The 15,261-nt window shown below is 39.0% G+C and overlaps 2 protein-coding genes across 4 annotated transcripts in view; both read left to right on the top strand.

Moving 5' to 3' along the window:
* Positions 1–15,261, top strand: part of cemip (cell migration inducing hyaluronidase 1) — a 211,304-nt gene that overhangs the window by 16,752 nt on the left and 179,291 nt on the right. The gene's annotated exons all lie outside the window — the stretch shown is intronic.
* The window catches only part of LOC134355616 (inactive cell surface hyaluronidase CEMIP2-like), a 116,890-nt gene that overhangs the window by 49,754 nt on the left and 51,875 nt on the right, over positions 1–15,261 (top strand). For all 3 annotated transcript variants that reach the window (XM_063065761.1, XM_063065760.1, XM_063065759.1), the window contains 4 exons: positions 1,479–1,664; positions 4,573–4,742; positions 12,532–12,741; positions 13,760–13,965. In XM_063065761.1, coding sequence (XP_062921831.1) covers positions 1,479–1,664; positions 4,573–4,742; positions 12,532–12,741; positions 13,760–13,965 — 772 coding nt within the window. The remainder of the gene's footprint in view (positions 1–1,478; positions 1,665–4,572; positions 4,743–12,531; positions 12,742–13,759; positions 13,966–15,261) is intronic.

Genomic DNA, 15,261 nt, shown 5'->3' with positions numbered 1-15,261 from the left:
AAACAATAATGTCACCCACACAAAGTGCCTTTGCTACAATTAGCGCTCCTTTTACATTTTGTTCAACATGTTAGAATAGTTCAATATTTGAGGAAGAAGGTAGATAGCAATCAAACCGCGAGATAATGTTGCAACTCTATAAAACACTGGTTGGACCACATTTAGAATATTGTGTTTGGTTCTGGTTGCCTCATCATAAGACGGGTGTGAAAGTTTAGGGAGAGTTCAGAGGAGATTTACCAGGATGCTGCCTGGATTGGTGAACATGTCTAATGAGGATATGTTGAGCAGGCTAGGGCTTTTCTCTCTGGAGCTAAGGAGGATCAGAGGTGATTTGATAGAGGTACACAAGAAGATAAGAGGCATAGATTGAGTAGCTATCCAGAGACATTTTCCCAGGGCAGAAATGGCTAACACAAAGGGCATAATATTAAGGTGATTGAAGGAAAGTACTGGGGGGATGGCAGAAGTAATTTTTTTTTACACAGAATGGTGAATGTGTTGAACATGATGTCAGGGGTAGAGGCAGGTACATTAGGAGCATTTAAGACACTCTTAGAAAGGCACATGGATGATAGAAAAATGGAGAGCTATGTGGTCAGGAATGTTTAGATTGATATTAAGAGTAGGCTAAAATATTGTCCAAAGGGTCTGTACTGTGCTGTGATGTTCCATGTTCTATACAGGAGGTTTCCTTTCCCATGTTTAATGTGTACAATAGTGTCTGTGGTCAAATCAAGGATTTCTACCTGTGTACCACTGATTTTGCTGTCTGCCTGTAGTGGTTTGGACCTGTTAATGGGACCAGAATACTCAGTACTTGTGGAGTCTAGTACATTGTCACTTTCACTGAATGATATCTTAGAGTCATAAGTTACATCACAGGAAATGGCCTTCCAATTCACCCATGACCATGCTAGAAATGATCAGGCAATTTTGCTCTTTCAATTTTTCCACCATTTATCAAGTGTTTAGAAGGTTAATTGGTCTAGGATTAACTTTTCTGGCATTTGTATTGTTAGTGCAGATTACAAGGTAGGTTTGAGATTAGATTTTCATTCTGGAGATCTTGACTGAAATTTCTGAGGCAATTGTCTACATCTCAACAGATCTCTAAAAATTCGAAACTTAAGTTTAACATTGAACAGCATGCCTGTAAAATTATTGTAAAACACAACATGTGCAGTTTAGTTCATTTAATTGTCATAATTTCAAATCAGTGAGCTGATAGTGTTGTAGAACTAGAAACACATTGGGGAGATAAGAATGATAACAGGTGTGTCATGTAGATGACTTGGAGATCTGTGTGGTGCAGAGAAATAAAGGAATACAAAAAAAAATTATGCCTGATCATACCTCTGTACTATCCTCCATCTTTAAAGGAAAGCAATTACTGTATATAACTTATTTTTCAAATCTGATTTGTTTTTAATATATCCCTTCTGTCCTTTTATAGCATTATGTTATTACTTCAATAGGTATACCTCACTGTGGCTTTCGAGTGGATGTCTCGAATGGCGTTGTTGTTAATTTAATGGATGATGTCTCAAGTTGGTTGCCTGGTGATCAAATAGTCATTGCAAGCACCGATTACTCTATGGATCAGGCAGAAGAATTTAATCTCCTTCCCTGTCCTGAGTGCAATGTTTATCAGGTTAAAATTGGTAAGAACTATTAATCTGCAACATTTTTGGGTTATTTCTTTTCAAAGTATTATCGCAAGACTTCTTTGTACTGTTACATACCCCATAACTGGGTTGCTAAACCAGCAGAAATGGACCATTAGTTGGAGTCTGGATTACTAGAAATTAATAAAGTTTTATTAAAGAAATAAGTAACGCAGTACTCTAATTGTAAGGATATAAATGCAACAGGTTAGCAATGATAGAACACATATGTACACAGAACTAGGGTAATAGGAATCAACCAAGCTCTATCGCAGTCTGTGGGTAAAATGATCAGTCTTAAGTGACGCAGAGTTCAGTTCAGCTTAGCGCAGTTCGCAGTAATCGCTGTTGTGCCGTTGGAGAGAGAGGAATGCAAATTTGATTCAAGCAGACCTTTGGTGTTCTTCGCAGTTGGCTTTCGGGCGGACCCTTTTATGTCTTCTATCCCGCTGTGGTTACCGACTGTGATCCCTCCATTCTGGATGCGACCGTTCTTCCGCGGTGAACCCGGCGCCCAGGCAAGGGCGGACACACACACACACCAGGTTCCCGCCGATCGTACCTTTTCACCCTGTGAGTCTATGGTGGGTTCCTGCGAACTGGACCTCCAAACTTCCACCAACTTGTGGGGGCACACCGCTCTTCCTGGGTCTCGTTATCTTGTGATCTCGTGGTGTGTGTTCCGTGCCTTAGCGAACCTGTTCTTTTTATCCCCCTGCTGGGGTATCGCCTGTCCATCAAACTTCAAACAGTTCAGGTTCAAAGCAACCGGTCTGTCAATATTCTGAATTGTGTTTCTTTTCCGTTATCTCTCTCCTCTCTCATTAACATTTTGAACGTTTCTCCACTTGTTTCCCTTATCTCTCTCATCAGCATTAATCGGCTGAAAACTTGGTTTGGCGTCACAGTATCAAAACAATAGATTGTCTTTTCTGTGTATTTAAATAGTTCGAGTTATTTAAGTTGTGTTTGTGGACAGTTGTCGTATGCATTCTGTTTCCTGCCTTTTTAACTGACTACATGTTGAGAATTTAAAGCGTACAAAGCAACATGCATTTTCAGATTCAATTTTGCTCAGCTACTTTGAGCTTACACTCTGAATGATTAGGCAGTCTTTCAGATTGCTTCTTTGTTCAGTTATACCAGGTTAAACCAGAGTGGTGGCATGAACGTTTTGAAATGTTCATGCTAGAATCAATTACTAAGGAAGTAACATATTTGGAAAATCATAATCTAATCGCGCCAAGTCAGCAGGAGTTTGTGATGAATGAGAAATGTGTTTTTTTTTTAAGGCAATCTTGTCAAAAGTGCATAGAGGGCAACTGGTATTGTATGTGGACCTCTGGAAGATGTTTGACAAGGTGCCTAACAAAAAGTTATGTCACGAGGTAATTTTAGTATGGATTGGTTTACAGACATGAAGCAGCAAGTAGAGATAGGGGGATCATGTTTATATTTAATAGATCTAACTGTGAAGTCACCACTGACTGCTTGCCACTTGTTACAGGCTCTTCCATTGCCTTAATGTCACTCCTCAATCACCAAATGGATTCCTCTTGGGCAGGCGTAGAAGCATAGCAGTTAGCGTAATGCTATCTCAGCACTGGGTTCAATTCCGCCACTGTCTGTAAGAAACTTGTACATTCACCCATGACCAAATGGGTTTTCGCCATGTGCTGTAGTCTTCTCCCATATTTTAAAGAATTACAGATTAGGATTAGTACATTGTGGGGATGCTGTATTGGTGGCAGATGCCTGGCAACACTTGCAGGCTGCACCAGCATGTTCTCAGACCATGTTGGTCATTAACACAAACAATGCATTTCACTCAACACACATAAAAGTAGCTGGTGAACGCAGCAGGCCAGGCAGCATCTTTAAGAAGAAATACAGTTGACGTTTCGGGCCGAGACCCTTCATCAGGACTAACTGAAAGAAGAGCAAGTAAGAGATTGCTCTCTAGGAAGAGATTCTCTTACTTGCTCTTCTTTCAGTTCGTCCTGACGAAGGGTCTTGGCCTGAAACGTCAACTGTACCTCTTCCTAAAGATGCTGCCTGGCCTGCTGCGTTCACCAGCAACTTTTATGTGTGTTGCTTGAAACTCCAGCATTTGCAGATTTCCTCATGAATGCATTTCACTTTATATTTTGATGTACGTGTGACAAATAAAGCTAATCTTTAATCTTTGCTAGACTGTTTTCATTTTATATATATATTTAGTTATTATTATTTCTTCTTCGTGATAATGATCACCAGTTGGTCTCCAAATTGAATTTTCAGTCATTTCATCCACTTTGCTTTTTAGTCTGTGCTTTTGCTTAAAGCCTGCTTATTTGGATCACACACTTGCTTTCTAACCAGTGTTTTATTGCTCTTTTTCTCATTCTTGGCTTAATTATTCTCTGGTTTAGACTTTTACCCACATTACTTTAAAACACTGCCTCTGTCAATTAGCTATCTTCTCTTGTGTTTTAGAACAATTTTTATTTCTAACACTACATGGATCAGTAAAATGTTATAGGTTTGTGCAGAAAATCAATAGTAATTGATAAATTCTGGGTGACATTTAACTCTAGGGGACTGGATTATAACACTAGAAGTTGTACTGCAGTTTTATAAATCCTTGATTAGACAATAGATGGCAGATCTAGGCACCTCTGTCTCTTGAAAAATCTGTGTAGTTTAGATTTCCATGAAGTTGCTGTGCCTCCAGGGAAAATGGACTTAATAGCTTAATCCTGTTCCAATATTCTTATAATTGTAGACTGTTGAAAAGCTATAAATGGCTTCAAATCAACTTTGAGTTGCTTTCTGTACCTTTGACAAGCTGCTCTGTGCTGTTCAAATACATGTCTTAAGCTGCTAGTGGTAAAATTATTTCACTGAAACACATTTGCTATCATAGGTAAACCGCGTTATCTTCACATGGGTGAAGTTATAGATGGAATAGATATGAGAGCAGAAGTTGGACTTTTAAGAAGAAACATCCTTATTAAAGGAGAAATGGAGGACTCCTGTTACGGACAAAACTTGTGCCACTTTTTCAACTATGATACGTTTGGTGGGCAGATAAAGGTAAGTGTTATTTAAGATTCTAAAACACTGATAATATTAATTGGAGGAAATGCAGTAACTTGCAGTATTCAGCACTTTGATATTGGTTGATTCTCTTTTTGAAATGAATCAATGTATGAAATGCTATCATTTTTTAAGTTTATGGTTCAATATAAATATTTAGTGCAATTGATTGTAGCATTATGATGTAACGTGTTTATTGGTTTTTACATGAATAATTTAATGTTAGTTATTTATCCAGAACAGTTGATTTCTTGCTAGTCATCAGCTGGTGATGAGGGCACTAACAGTGTAGGGCTGCTTTCTGCTGTCTGCTTTTAAATGCCGTAAGTGGAATTCAGAGGAGAGAATAAGTTGTAAGGAAAAATAGTGGGAAAATGTGATTACTCTGTGAACCAGTATATTCTAGGAGAGCTGAAATGACTTGTGTCATGATCAAATGGCTTCCTATGTCATTATGAAATGAAAAGTAAAACAATTGGACAGAGATCTTCGAATGGAATGCCATGTAACATGATAAGTGAGTTCACCACCCACCCTGCACCCCCTCGCTCCTAAGCCCCGGGAATGCCTTCAAGTCAGTTTTCAGTTTTTTAATGCAGTAATGATGACTGTCCTTTCAACAATAGTGGTTCAAAATGTGCTGTAGAGCCAGTGAGTTCATAGAAAACTGGTGGCCTGCACAGCCAGATTGATGTAATCTGTTCAAGTTCAAGTTTAATTGTCATTCAACCATTCATGAATACCCACGGATACAGCCAAACAAAACAGCCGTCCTCCAGGGCCAATGTGCAAAACACAGAGCTGGTTGTCAATTGTGTCTGACGAAGACAGGAAACCTATGCGGGACAATTTTTAAAGTAGAAAAGCCATTGCACTGAATCAGTTCCATTGTCTCGACCTCAGAAATCCAGGCCAGTGGTACAAACAAGTGTCACAAATTGAATACTTCCTCAATTACAGTGGATGTCCATGACATCTTCTGTGCCTTGTCATGCCCTTCGCTCTCCATGGAGCACTGCAGTAGCACCTTCCTGGCCATTGGATCTCACTGTTGATCTCATCCGTCCAATCCACCAGAGCTGACTTTGCGTGCTAGGACAGGGGTGTCTATCCTACCCAAATATGAAGCTACTGGCTACCCTCGCCTGGTTTAGCCTATTTATCGAAGTGGTGTACTGAGGTGTGGCCACTATCATATGCAAACAGCTACTTGGAACTATAGACGAGACCTGAGAGTCCAGGTGAGTGAGCTGCCCCAGAATGGACACAACAAGCCTCTTCACTAGAGATACTATCCCTCCCTGGACGCTCCATACACCCCGCAAAACGCAGTACCAGCAGATATGCACAGCACAAGGCACATATCTGGTACAATATATCGAATTTTAATTGTAACTATGAGAGCATATTTTTGATGAATGACCCTGGAGGTGGTATCAAAAGTTGGGGATATTATTAATTTATGTTATGGCAGACAATAGTGCCTTCCCCAATACAGTCATTGTACTGATACTGACCATCATTTTATTGGTTGGGTTACTATCTTTCCCACTGATATGGAAGCAAATGACTTGGCATCTTTTGTACTCCTGATGTCACTTTTGTCCATGCTCCAAGGAATTAATCTAGTGTTTTCGATTACCATGAGTCTAAGCTAGATAATGCATTAGTCTTTTTCCTTGGGATATCTCCATTCAATCCTCTGCCAAATATTTGCCTTTCACAATGAAAGTGAAGGTTAAACAATTGTGTTATATTCAGCAAATGTCATCAAATGAATAATAATGGGTATTCATTTGTGGGAAAACAATTTAAATTTTAAATGAAACTTTATCTATAACTCTAATCTATTTTAACAAGTTCTAATGTGCAAACTGTCAATGTAGGTTTAACATTCCTATCAATATAATGCAGTACTCCTCTTGTGATTGTTGACCAGTAGGAAGACTACCTGCTTTCCAAAATGGTGAAGATGTCCGTGGTAGATGAGCTCCTGCCTTGGTAGTGCTCTTTGCAACAGGGTTGTTTAGGGTACTCTGGCAATGTTATCAACTGAGAACTGGTTTTAGACAGGGGAATGCATGCATCATGAAGTCTGACCGTACTTGCCACCATGATACCCATAGGACTAAGAAGTGGATTTCTCCTGGCCTGGCTTGGCCCACTAAAACCATTGCTTTTCAACTAGTGCAGAGTTCTCCCAAAATAAGAGCTGTCCATTACCTGAATATTGCAGTGAATTCCAGTGAGCCATCTGTACTCTCTTAACAGCAGCACATTGGCATTGGGCCTGCTGCTGGCTCACATTTTAGAGTTCAGACTCTGCCCGTGTCTCCATGTAAACACACACTTGCTCAATCAGTTGCTGTGTTGCTGGTGGCAGACACAGGGATATGTAATTAATTCCAGAGTGAAAGTGACATTTTCCTGGCTCCGTATAACATCCTACAAGATAATTGATGTCAACCCCTCCATGCTTCTGGTCTTTCTTGCATATGTTCTGATGGGCTGGACAGTGCCAAGATTATTTTTGTGTTGTACATTCCCACTAACCTTCTCAAAGTTTTATTCATGTTTCTCATCTGATTTCTCTGGGCTGCTCTGTGTGAGACATACTGCATGCCTGCAGCCCTCTGATGACCTGTTGTGCTAAATTTCCTCTAATCTTCAGTTCTAGTATCTGAAATGGTGTTTGCAGGGGATGGATGCAATGACATGCCATGTTGTTCACTGTCCACTTCAGCATCCTCTTCCATCCTTTGGGAAGGACTGAGTTCTGTGCTGAATTTGTACTGATGGAAAAAAATAACATGACTGGAATTTGGAAAATATACAAGGCATAGTACTTTGGCCTGGGATAAATTGACACATGGCTGATAATTAACATATCAGCTTTCCACTTTCAGTGATGGTGACATTATGTTAACCTTAGCTCTGAGCCTTAGATCCAAAGAGGTCGGTTCTCAACATGGCAGCTGGAAAATTCAAATTGAAGTAATTAAATATTGAAATTTATTAAGGGATAAAATATTGTAAAAGTAACTATTACTATACTATATTACTAAATTACTATATTATTTTAAAATAACCAATTAGTTTATTAAGTCTTGAAATGAAGCTGTTGTAGGCCATTTAGCTGTTGAACCTGCTCAACATTCAAAGTAAAATTTATTATCAGAGTACATATGTGTCACCACATACAACCCTGAGATTCTTTTCCTGTGAGCATACTTAGCAAATCTATAGAACAGTAACTGTAAACAAACTGTGCAAATAATAAATAGCAATAAATAACAAGCATGAAATAACAAGATACAGTAAGAGTCCATGTTTGAGGGGTAGTAACTGGTCTTGAATCTAGTGGTGAGTCCTGAAGCACTTGCATCTTCTACCCATTCTACCTGATGGCAGCAGCGAGCATGCCCTGGGTGGTGAGGATCTTTGATGATGGATGCTGCTTTTCTATGGCAATGTTTCTTGTAGGTATGCTCAATGGTGGGGTGGGAGGGGTGTGGTGGGCACAGTTTACCTGTGATGTACTGGGCTGAAATCACTACCTTTTGTTGGATTTTCTGCTCAAAGTCATTGGTGTTCCCATACCAGGCCGTAATGCAGCCCTAGCACACTTTCCACCACACATCTATAGGAGTTTGCCAAGGTTTTTGATGACATGCCAAACATCCGCTGACTCCTGAGGAAGAAGAGGCACTGTTATGCTTTCCTCGCAATTATATTTATATGATGGGTCCAGGGCAGGTCCTCTGAGAAAGTGTACCCAGGAATTTAAAGTTACTGGCCCTCTACACCTCTGAACCTCTGATGATTACTGGCTCATGGACCTCTGGTTTCCCTCCCCATTTCCTCTGCCATTTAATAAGATTATGGCTGACCTCATCATGGACTCGGCTGCACCTACCCGCCTTTTTCCCAAAACCCTTAATTCACTTGCTATGCAAAAATCTATCTAACTGTGTTTTAAATATATTTAATGAGGTAGCCTCTACTGCTTCCCTGGACAGAATTCTAGTTTCACTATTCTCAGGGGAAAGCAGTTTCTGTTTCACAGAATTTTGAGGCTGTGTCTCCGAGTTCTAGATGTATATACACTTTTAGAAGTTGCTGGGTTATATAATAGATATTGCTTGCTAACCTATTCTCCAAATAGAGATATTTGTCAAGAATGGGAAGAGTTAGACATGGACAATGTGAAAGTGAGAGCAGGGTGGAGATTGACAACAAGGTAATGAAACCTTTGAGTTGTGGATAATGCAAGAAGCTGGCCTTTCAGCTCCTGTTGGTGTAATGGAATAAGTGAGGGTAGTAGCCTGAATAGGACTAATATTGGAACTGTATCACCTCTCTAATGAAGAGCCCAGCTTGCATCCATGCAAAATCTCATTGCTACACCAATTATATAGAGAAATTGATTGAAGAAGGAGGATTAAAAGCAGGTTCAGCTAGGTTGAAGAGTGGTGGTGGTGGAAGACGACTGGTTGAACCACTGTTCAAGGAGGAAGTGAAGGGACCTCAATTCTGTTGTGGGAAGTAGATGTAGAGAAATTGCATGCCCATGTTGAGGATGGGCTAGTTGGGAACTGGAAATCTGTATAAGTTGCAAGTACTATAGGTGTCCCATAAGTGACAAAATTATGACAGAAAGCATAGGGGAAAACAATACCATGTTTCAGAAACAAGGTCTACTAGGACAGATACCCTTTTCAATCTTTGGGAGTAGCTAAAAGCAGGCTGTGGCACTGAGAAACTGGTTAGAGGCAATGAGGGGAAGATTGTGATAAAATGAGGTGATTGATTGTCAGGGAGACAATAGTTTGATGATATCATGGTTCAGGAGGAAGTGAATTAGAAATTACATTTGACTTCTGCTTTAAGAGTTTGGATCACTAAACCATAATGGCACTGTTTTTGTCAGCAGATTTGATATCTAGATTGGTCCTTAGTGAGTGCAATTCACAGCTTCAAGGAGATGTGGTTAGAGCAAGAGTGGAAGGAAAAATTAGCATGTCAGAATTTGGAGTTATTTTTATTTATGTATATTATATCATGCCCATATTCAATGAAGAGACATAATGCATTAATTTGTAGCTATGCAAATATCTTGTTCAATCCTTAGCTTCTGTGGCAAATTTCTGTGTTTTTGTAGTTCTGGTACCATTCATGCCCCTCATTTTACTTTTGAAAAGATAGTAATTTAGAGTAATTGCTCCTGCCTGTACCTTATGAACTCTCCTTGCTTTCACATATTCCTCTTCTAGTAAGACTTTCTATCTTCTGCACTCAACTTTGTGCTGTAATTGCCTCACGATATCTGTCAAAATTTTCTCTTTGTTCATTTATTCTACCCTGTACAGTCCTTGACAATGTAGGTGTTAAATTGCGAGTTGACCCTTTCTATTGGAATCATATTTAGCATTTAATCTTTCCAGTTCTTCTCTGAAAGGCTTCCATAACTTTGACACCAATTACTTTTGGACTGCCTGTTTTCATTACAATTGGGGGAAAAAAAACAATTTTTTCTTACATTAACTGTCTTCAGCTCTAGTTCTTGGTAAAATTGTCCTTGTCACATTGACACCTTTGTCCTTTTATTCTTTCTCTTGTTTTTTTATATAACTGTCAAATATGATTGCATTATTGTCATTTGTTCCAAACTACTTGGCCAAAAGGAAAGGGCAGCGATTTTATTCTGATTAGGACACTATCTTTAATTCACCATTGACTGATTCTCTTGATTGCACTTAAAGATATCAGGGTTCTCTAAACCTTACTCATCTGTCGTTCCAATTAATGTGTAAAATTGCAATATGATACAATTATAGGGGTTCTGCAGACTATAGAATATCTGTTTTACAGAAATTCAATGTTACAGTATGTAATTTCTCCCATAATTTTTTGAAGTATTTTTCATAGCAGGAAATTTAGTTACAGAAATACAAGTATTTTCAGGAATTATGGAATAAGGGATAGCAGCTCATGAATTTAAAGACAACCAGTCTTTAAAAAGAACTGTTTACATAAAACCTCCCCACAGTAATCAAACAATATTTTGTCTTTAAGAATGCGGCTGTCTCTTAAGAGAGTTGCTTTAGAAACTGAGGCAAATCTCTTCTTTCGACACGTAGAACATTTTACCAAAAAATATAGCATCCATTAAACAGAAGAAGATAATAAATCATCTTGTTCATCAGTTATAATTAATTCTATAACCAATATTACTATGTTCCCTCTTAACATTGAATCAAGACAACATTATTCATAGCAAGGAGGTTCGAGTGTTGCTATTCTGCCCTTTGGCGAAGAACTCAGCTAGCCCAGAGTTCTTGAGGAAAGAGATCCCTTCTCCCAAACACATCAGTTAATGACATAACTTTCTGACTACTTCATGCAATCTTTGCGTTCAATACAAAGGTCTGATTTAGTGACATACATCTATTACATAACTGTGCTACTTATGCTCTGTATGTATGGTCTCTTTAAAATCAGAAACTCCAAAGTGCAGGTTTGTATGTGCTAGGTGACATATAAGGCAACTTTTGTTAAACTGTGATGGACAACAGTGAGTCTATTGCTACTTGTAAAAGCTTGCTAACATGGCCAGCATCAATATTTTAATTTGGGTTTCAGAGCAGAAGAACCTGGATCTATGCAACTCCAACCCTGGAGTAAGAAACACTTTGTAATTAATTTTTGTTTTGATTAGAACAGCTGTTCACAATAATAAGGTGGAAACAATATAACATGTTAAAGTGTTCCAATTTCTTCAAACATGAGTGGTTAGGGCAGTGAAGAAGGATTTTGATATGTTTGCCTTCATAGACTGAGTCCTTAAGAATAAGTTGCATCTGTACAAGATATTGAATCGGCTGCAATTGGAGCATTGTGTACAGCTTGAGTCACACTGGGAGGATGTGGTAGCATTAGAATATGGAAGAGATTCACCAGGATGTTGCTTGGAATGGAGAGCATTACTCGTAAGGAAAGGTTGGATAGACTTGGTTCATTCTTACTGGAATATAGGAGGCTGAAAGGTGACTTTCCAGAGATTTATAATATTACTGTGTTGGGGGGGGGGAGGAAGCAAGGCATAGAAGGTCAATGTTTTTCCTAGGGTGGAGGAGTCTAAAGCTAGAGAGCATAAGTTTCAAGTGACAGGGGAGAAATTTCAAGGAGGTATGAGAATCAAGTCTTTCACACAGAAGGATGGAATGTGTTGCCAGAGGAAGTGGTAGCGGCAGAAACAATTAGTGCATTTAAAAGGCATTTGGAAACGTACCTGAGCAGGAAAGAAGTAGAGAAATACGAGTGTTATGGTGGAAATGGAATTAGCGCAGATAATCATCAGTCAATATAGATGAATTGGACTGAAAGGTGAATTTCTATGCTCCACATCTCTGTGACTCCAAATGACATGGAAATTGTGTAGTGAAGCTTACTGTTGTCTTCCTGCTCCTGCGTTGGCATTGACATCCTCCTGTTCTGGTCTATCTCTTCTGCTTTAATGCCTCACACATGTAAGGAGTCAGTTGAAACACTGTCTTGAAGTCTATTGCTTCCTAGGGTAAATATCTCATGAAGATGAAGAAAATCCTGCCATGCTAGAATATCTTAACATGTGAACTGTACTTTTCTTAGAGTTGGAATTAAAATAGATTATTTTAGTAATTATCTGTCCGTGACACAACTAAAATATTGTATTTTCAAAGACTTATTTCACAGATTTAATTCTTAATACACATGGAAACACTTAATTTTTAATTTGCTTCGGTAGATCCTAAGAAACTTCGCCTCAGTTCACTTGTCTGGCATAGAGTTGACTCACATGGGCCAGCAGATACTTGGGAGTTACCCAATACATTTTCACCTAGCTGGAGACGTGGATCAAAAGGGTGGATATGATCCACCAACCTATGTGGACAATGTAGCCATTCATCACTGTTTCTCCAGATGTGTTGTTATACATGCAACAAATGGTTTGCTGGTAAGTGAGCTTCTTCATTTCACCTGACTCTCCAGATTTAACAAATATAATTTGCCAGCCAATAGAACAAGATTTCTCATACACACAGTTCCCAAATGCTAAAGACAGATTTTGTGCCTGTGACACCAATTGTTGCTCTCTTTTCTTCATGTGTAAGGTGTTACATAAAAGCAAATTTTTGATTCCATTTTGTTAAAACTTGCCTTCCAGCTTACTTCAACCCAAAACATTGTTAAAATTGCATGGTTTTCTGTGGAGTTTATATAAATTGTTACCAGTTTTATTTTCAAACCTTGCCAAAATTTTAGACCAAAGATTGAGTTTCAGGGATTTTTAAAAAAGTTTTCTGCAGCAGATGTGTTAAGAATAAGTATGTTCTCATCTAGTCAGACATTCCCTTTATACTAACCATCGTTCCTGTCACTTCTTAACATAAAATTGCCATTTTTATCTCCTTCCCTATTCTGACGAAGGATCTCAGATCTGAAGTGTTCACTTTGTTATGCAGTTGCTCTCTAGCTGTTACGTGTTTCCAGCTTTTTCTTTTTTTTAGTTTTTGGCTTTTAACAATAGGCTAAGTAAATCAGTTTCAACTATTTCATGGAGTTCCATCGAAAATTTGGGTGGAGAGCCAACTTGTTGTCATAGTATTTCTTTCTCTGATTAAATCACATTTATACCTTTTCCTGCCCTTTTACAGCTTGGATTTGATACTCTACCTGGAGTATATCCAGAGATACCAAGCACATTCTCCCAAAATGCTGAGATTTATTTGTTGAATGGGACACTGATCATTTTGGAAATATGTCCCGTTACATTCACAGAGTGCTTGTCTTTGTCTAATAGGCCCTGACTTACAAATGACTTACAGTGAGAGCTACATTTAAATTGGGAAGAGGAGTAGGCCATTGGGTGCTCTCAAGCCTATAGTGCCATTGAATAAAATCAAAGCTTAATTTGATTTTCTTTGTTACTTTTTTTTGTCACCCTAATTCAATTTAATCTTTTAATTCTCTAGGTCAAAGATACAATAGGATATGACACATTAGGTCATTGTTTCTTCCTGGAGGATGGTGTGGAACAGAGAAACGTACTATATCACAATCTGGGTCTCCGTACCAAGCCAGGCACTATCCTCCCTTCTGATCGCAATGAAATTATGTGTGTTTCAATCCGTAATCAAGTGTGTGGAAATTATATTCCTGTACCAAATACTGACTGCATGTAAGTTAAATTTTGTAACTTGGAACTTTATTGGTAGGCTCTAGAGATGGGCATCTTTTCAGGTCTAATGTCAAATAATGCTCAAATGTCTAGCCATATGTGATTAAACTAAGCTTAAGTATAAAATGGAGCATATTAGAGTTTTTCAGGGAAGTGGCAAACTTGTCTCTCATGTTTTTCTTCAAGTATGAAGATTTTGACTATCTTTCGTACAAAGCCAGACACCTTGGCACAGTCTCTCAGATCAGACACTGCAAACCAATATTTGCACGTGAGCTATCTGCAAATTTTCCATGCCTGCATCAGTGAATATGGAAGTTCCAAGGTTGGTACAAGTAACTCACTACTGATGGCACGAAGAAGGTGGAACAATACAGCACAGGAAATGCAAACACGAGGAATTCTGCAGATGCTGGAAATTCAAGCAACTTTGATGTATGTTACAGCACAGGAAATGGCCCTTTGGTCCACGCCTGCTCAAACCACGATGCCAGACTGACCTAATCCTATCTTTCTGCAAATGGTCTATTATACTCCGTGGCTATGAATTTGTTTGTCTAAATGGCTCTTAAGCATTGCTGTCGTATTTGCTTCTATCACTTGCTTTTGCAGCTCATTATAAGGTTCTACACTCTACAAAGCAAAACTTTGCCTCTTAAATCTCCTTTTAAACTTTCCAGTTCTCACCATAAACTTATGCCCACTGTGTATCTTCTCCAGGTTATTTCCATTAGGCCATAAGACCTAGGAGCAGAATTAGGCGATTTGGCTCATTATCTGCGCCACCATCCCATTGTGGCTGATTTATTATCCCTCTCAACCCCATTCTCCTTCCTTCCCCCATAACCTTTGGCATCCTTACTAATCAAGAACTTATCAGCCTCCGCTTTAAATATACCCAATGACTTGGCCTTCACAGCCACTTGTAGCAATGAATTCCACAGATTCATCACCGTCTGGCTAAAGACATTCCTCCTCATTTCTGTTCTAAAGAGTCTGAAGATGTGCATCTGATCCTAGACTCCTTACATCATCTCCAGGTCCGCTCTCTCTAGGCCTTTCAATATTTAATATGTTTTAGTGAGCTACCCCCTCATTCTTTTAAACTTCAGTGAGTACTGGCCCAGAGCTATCAAATGCTCCTCATATGTTAGCCCTTTCATTCCTGAGATTATGTTGTTGATGAACTTCCCCTGACCCTCTCCAGTGCCAGCAAATCCTTTCTTAAATAAAGAGCCCAATTATGCACCAATAGATTAATTGGTCACATGGGTATAATTGGGCAGGGTACAGTTG

This window comes from Mobula hypostoma, chromosome 13 (genome assembly GCF_963921235.1).
Source record: "Mobula hypostoma chromosome 13, sMobHyp1.1, whole genome shotgun sequence".
In the NCBI taxonomy this organism is placed as follows: domain Eukaryota; kingdom Metazoa; phylum Chordata; class Chondrichthyes; order Myliobatiformes; family Myliobatidae; genus Mobula; species Mobula hypostoma.
This window is presented reverse-complemented; position numbering and strand designations above follow the sequence as displayed.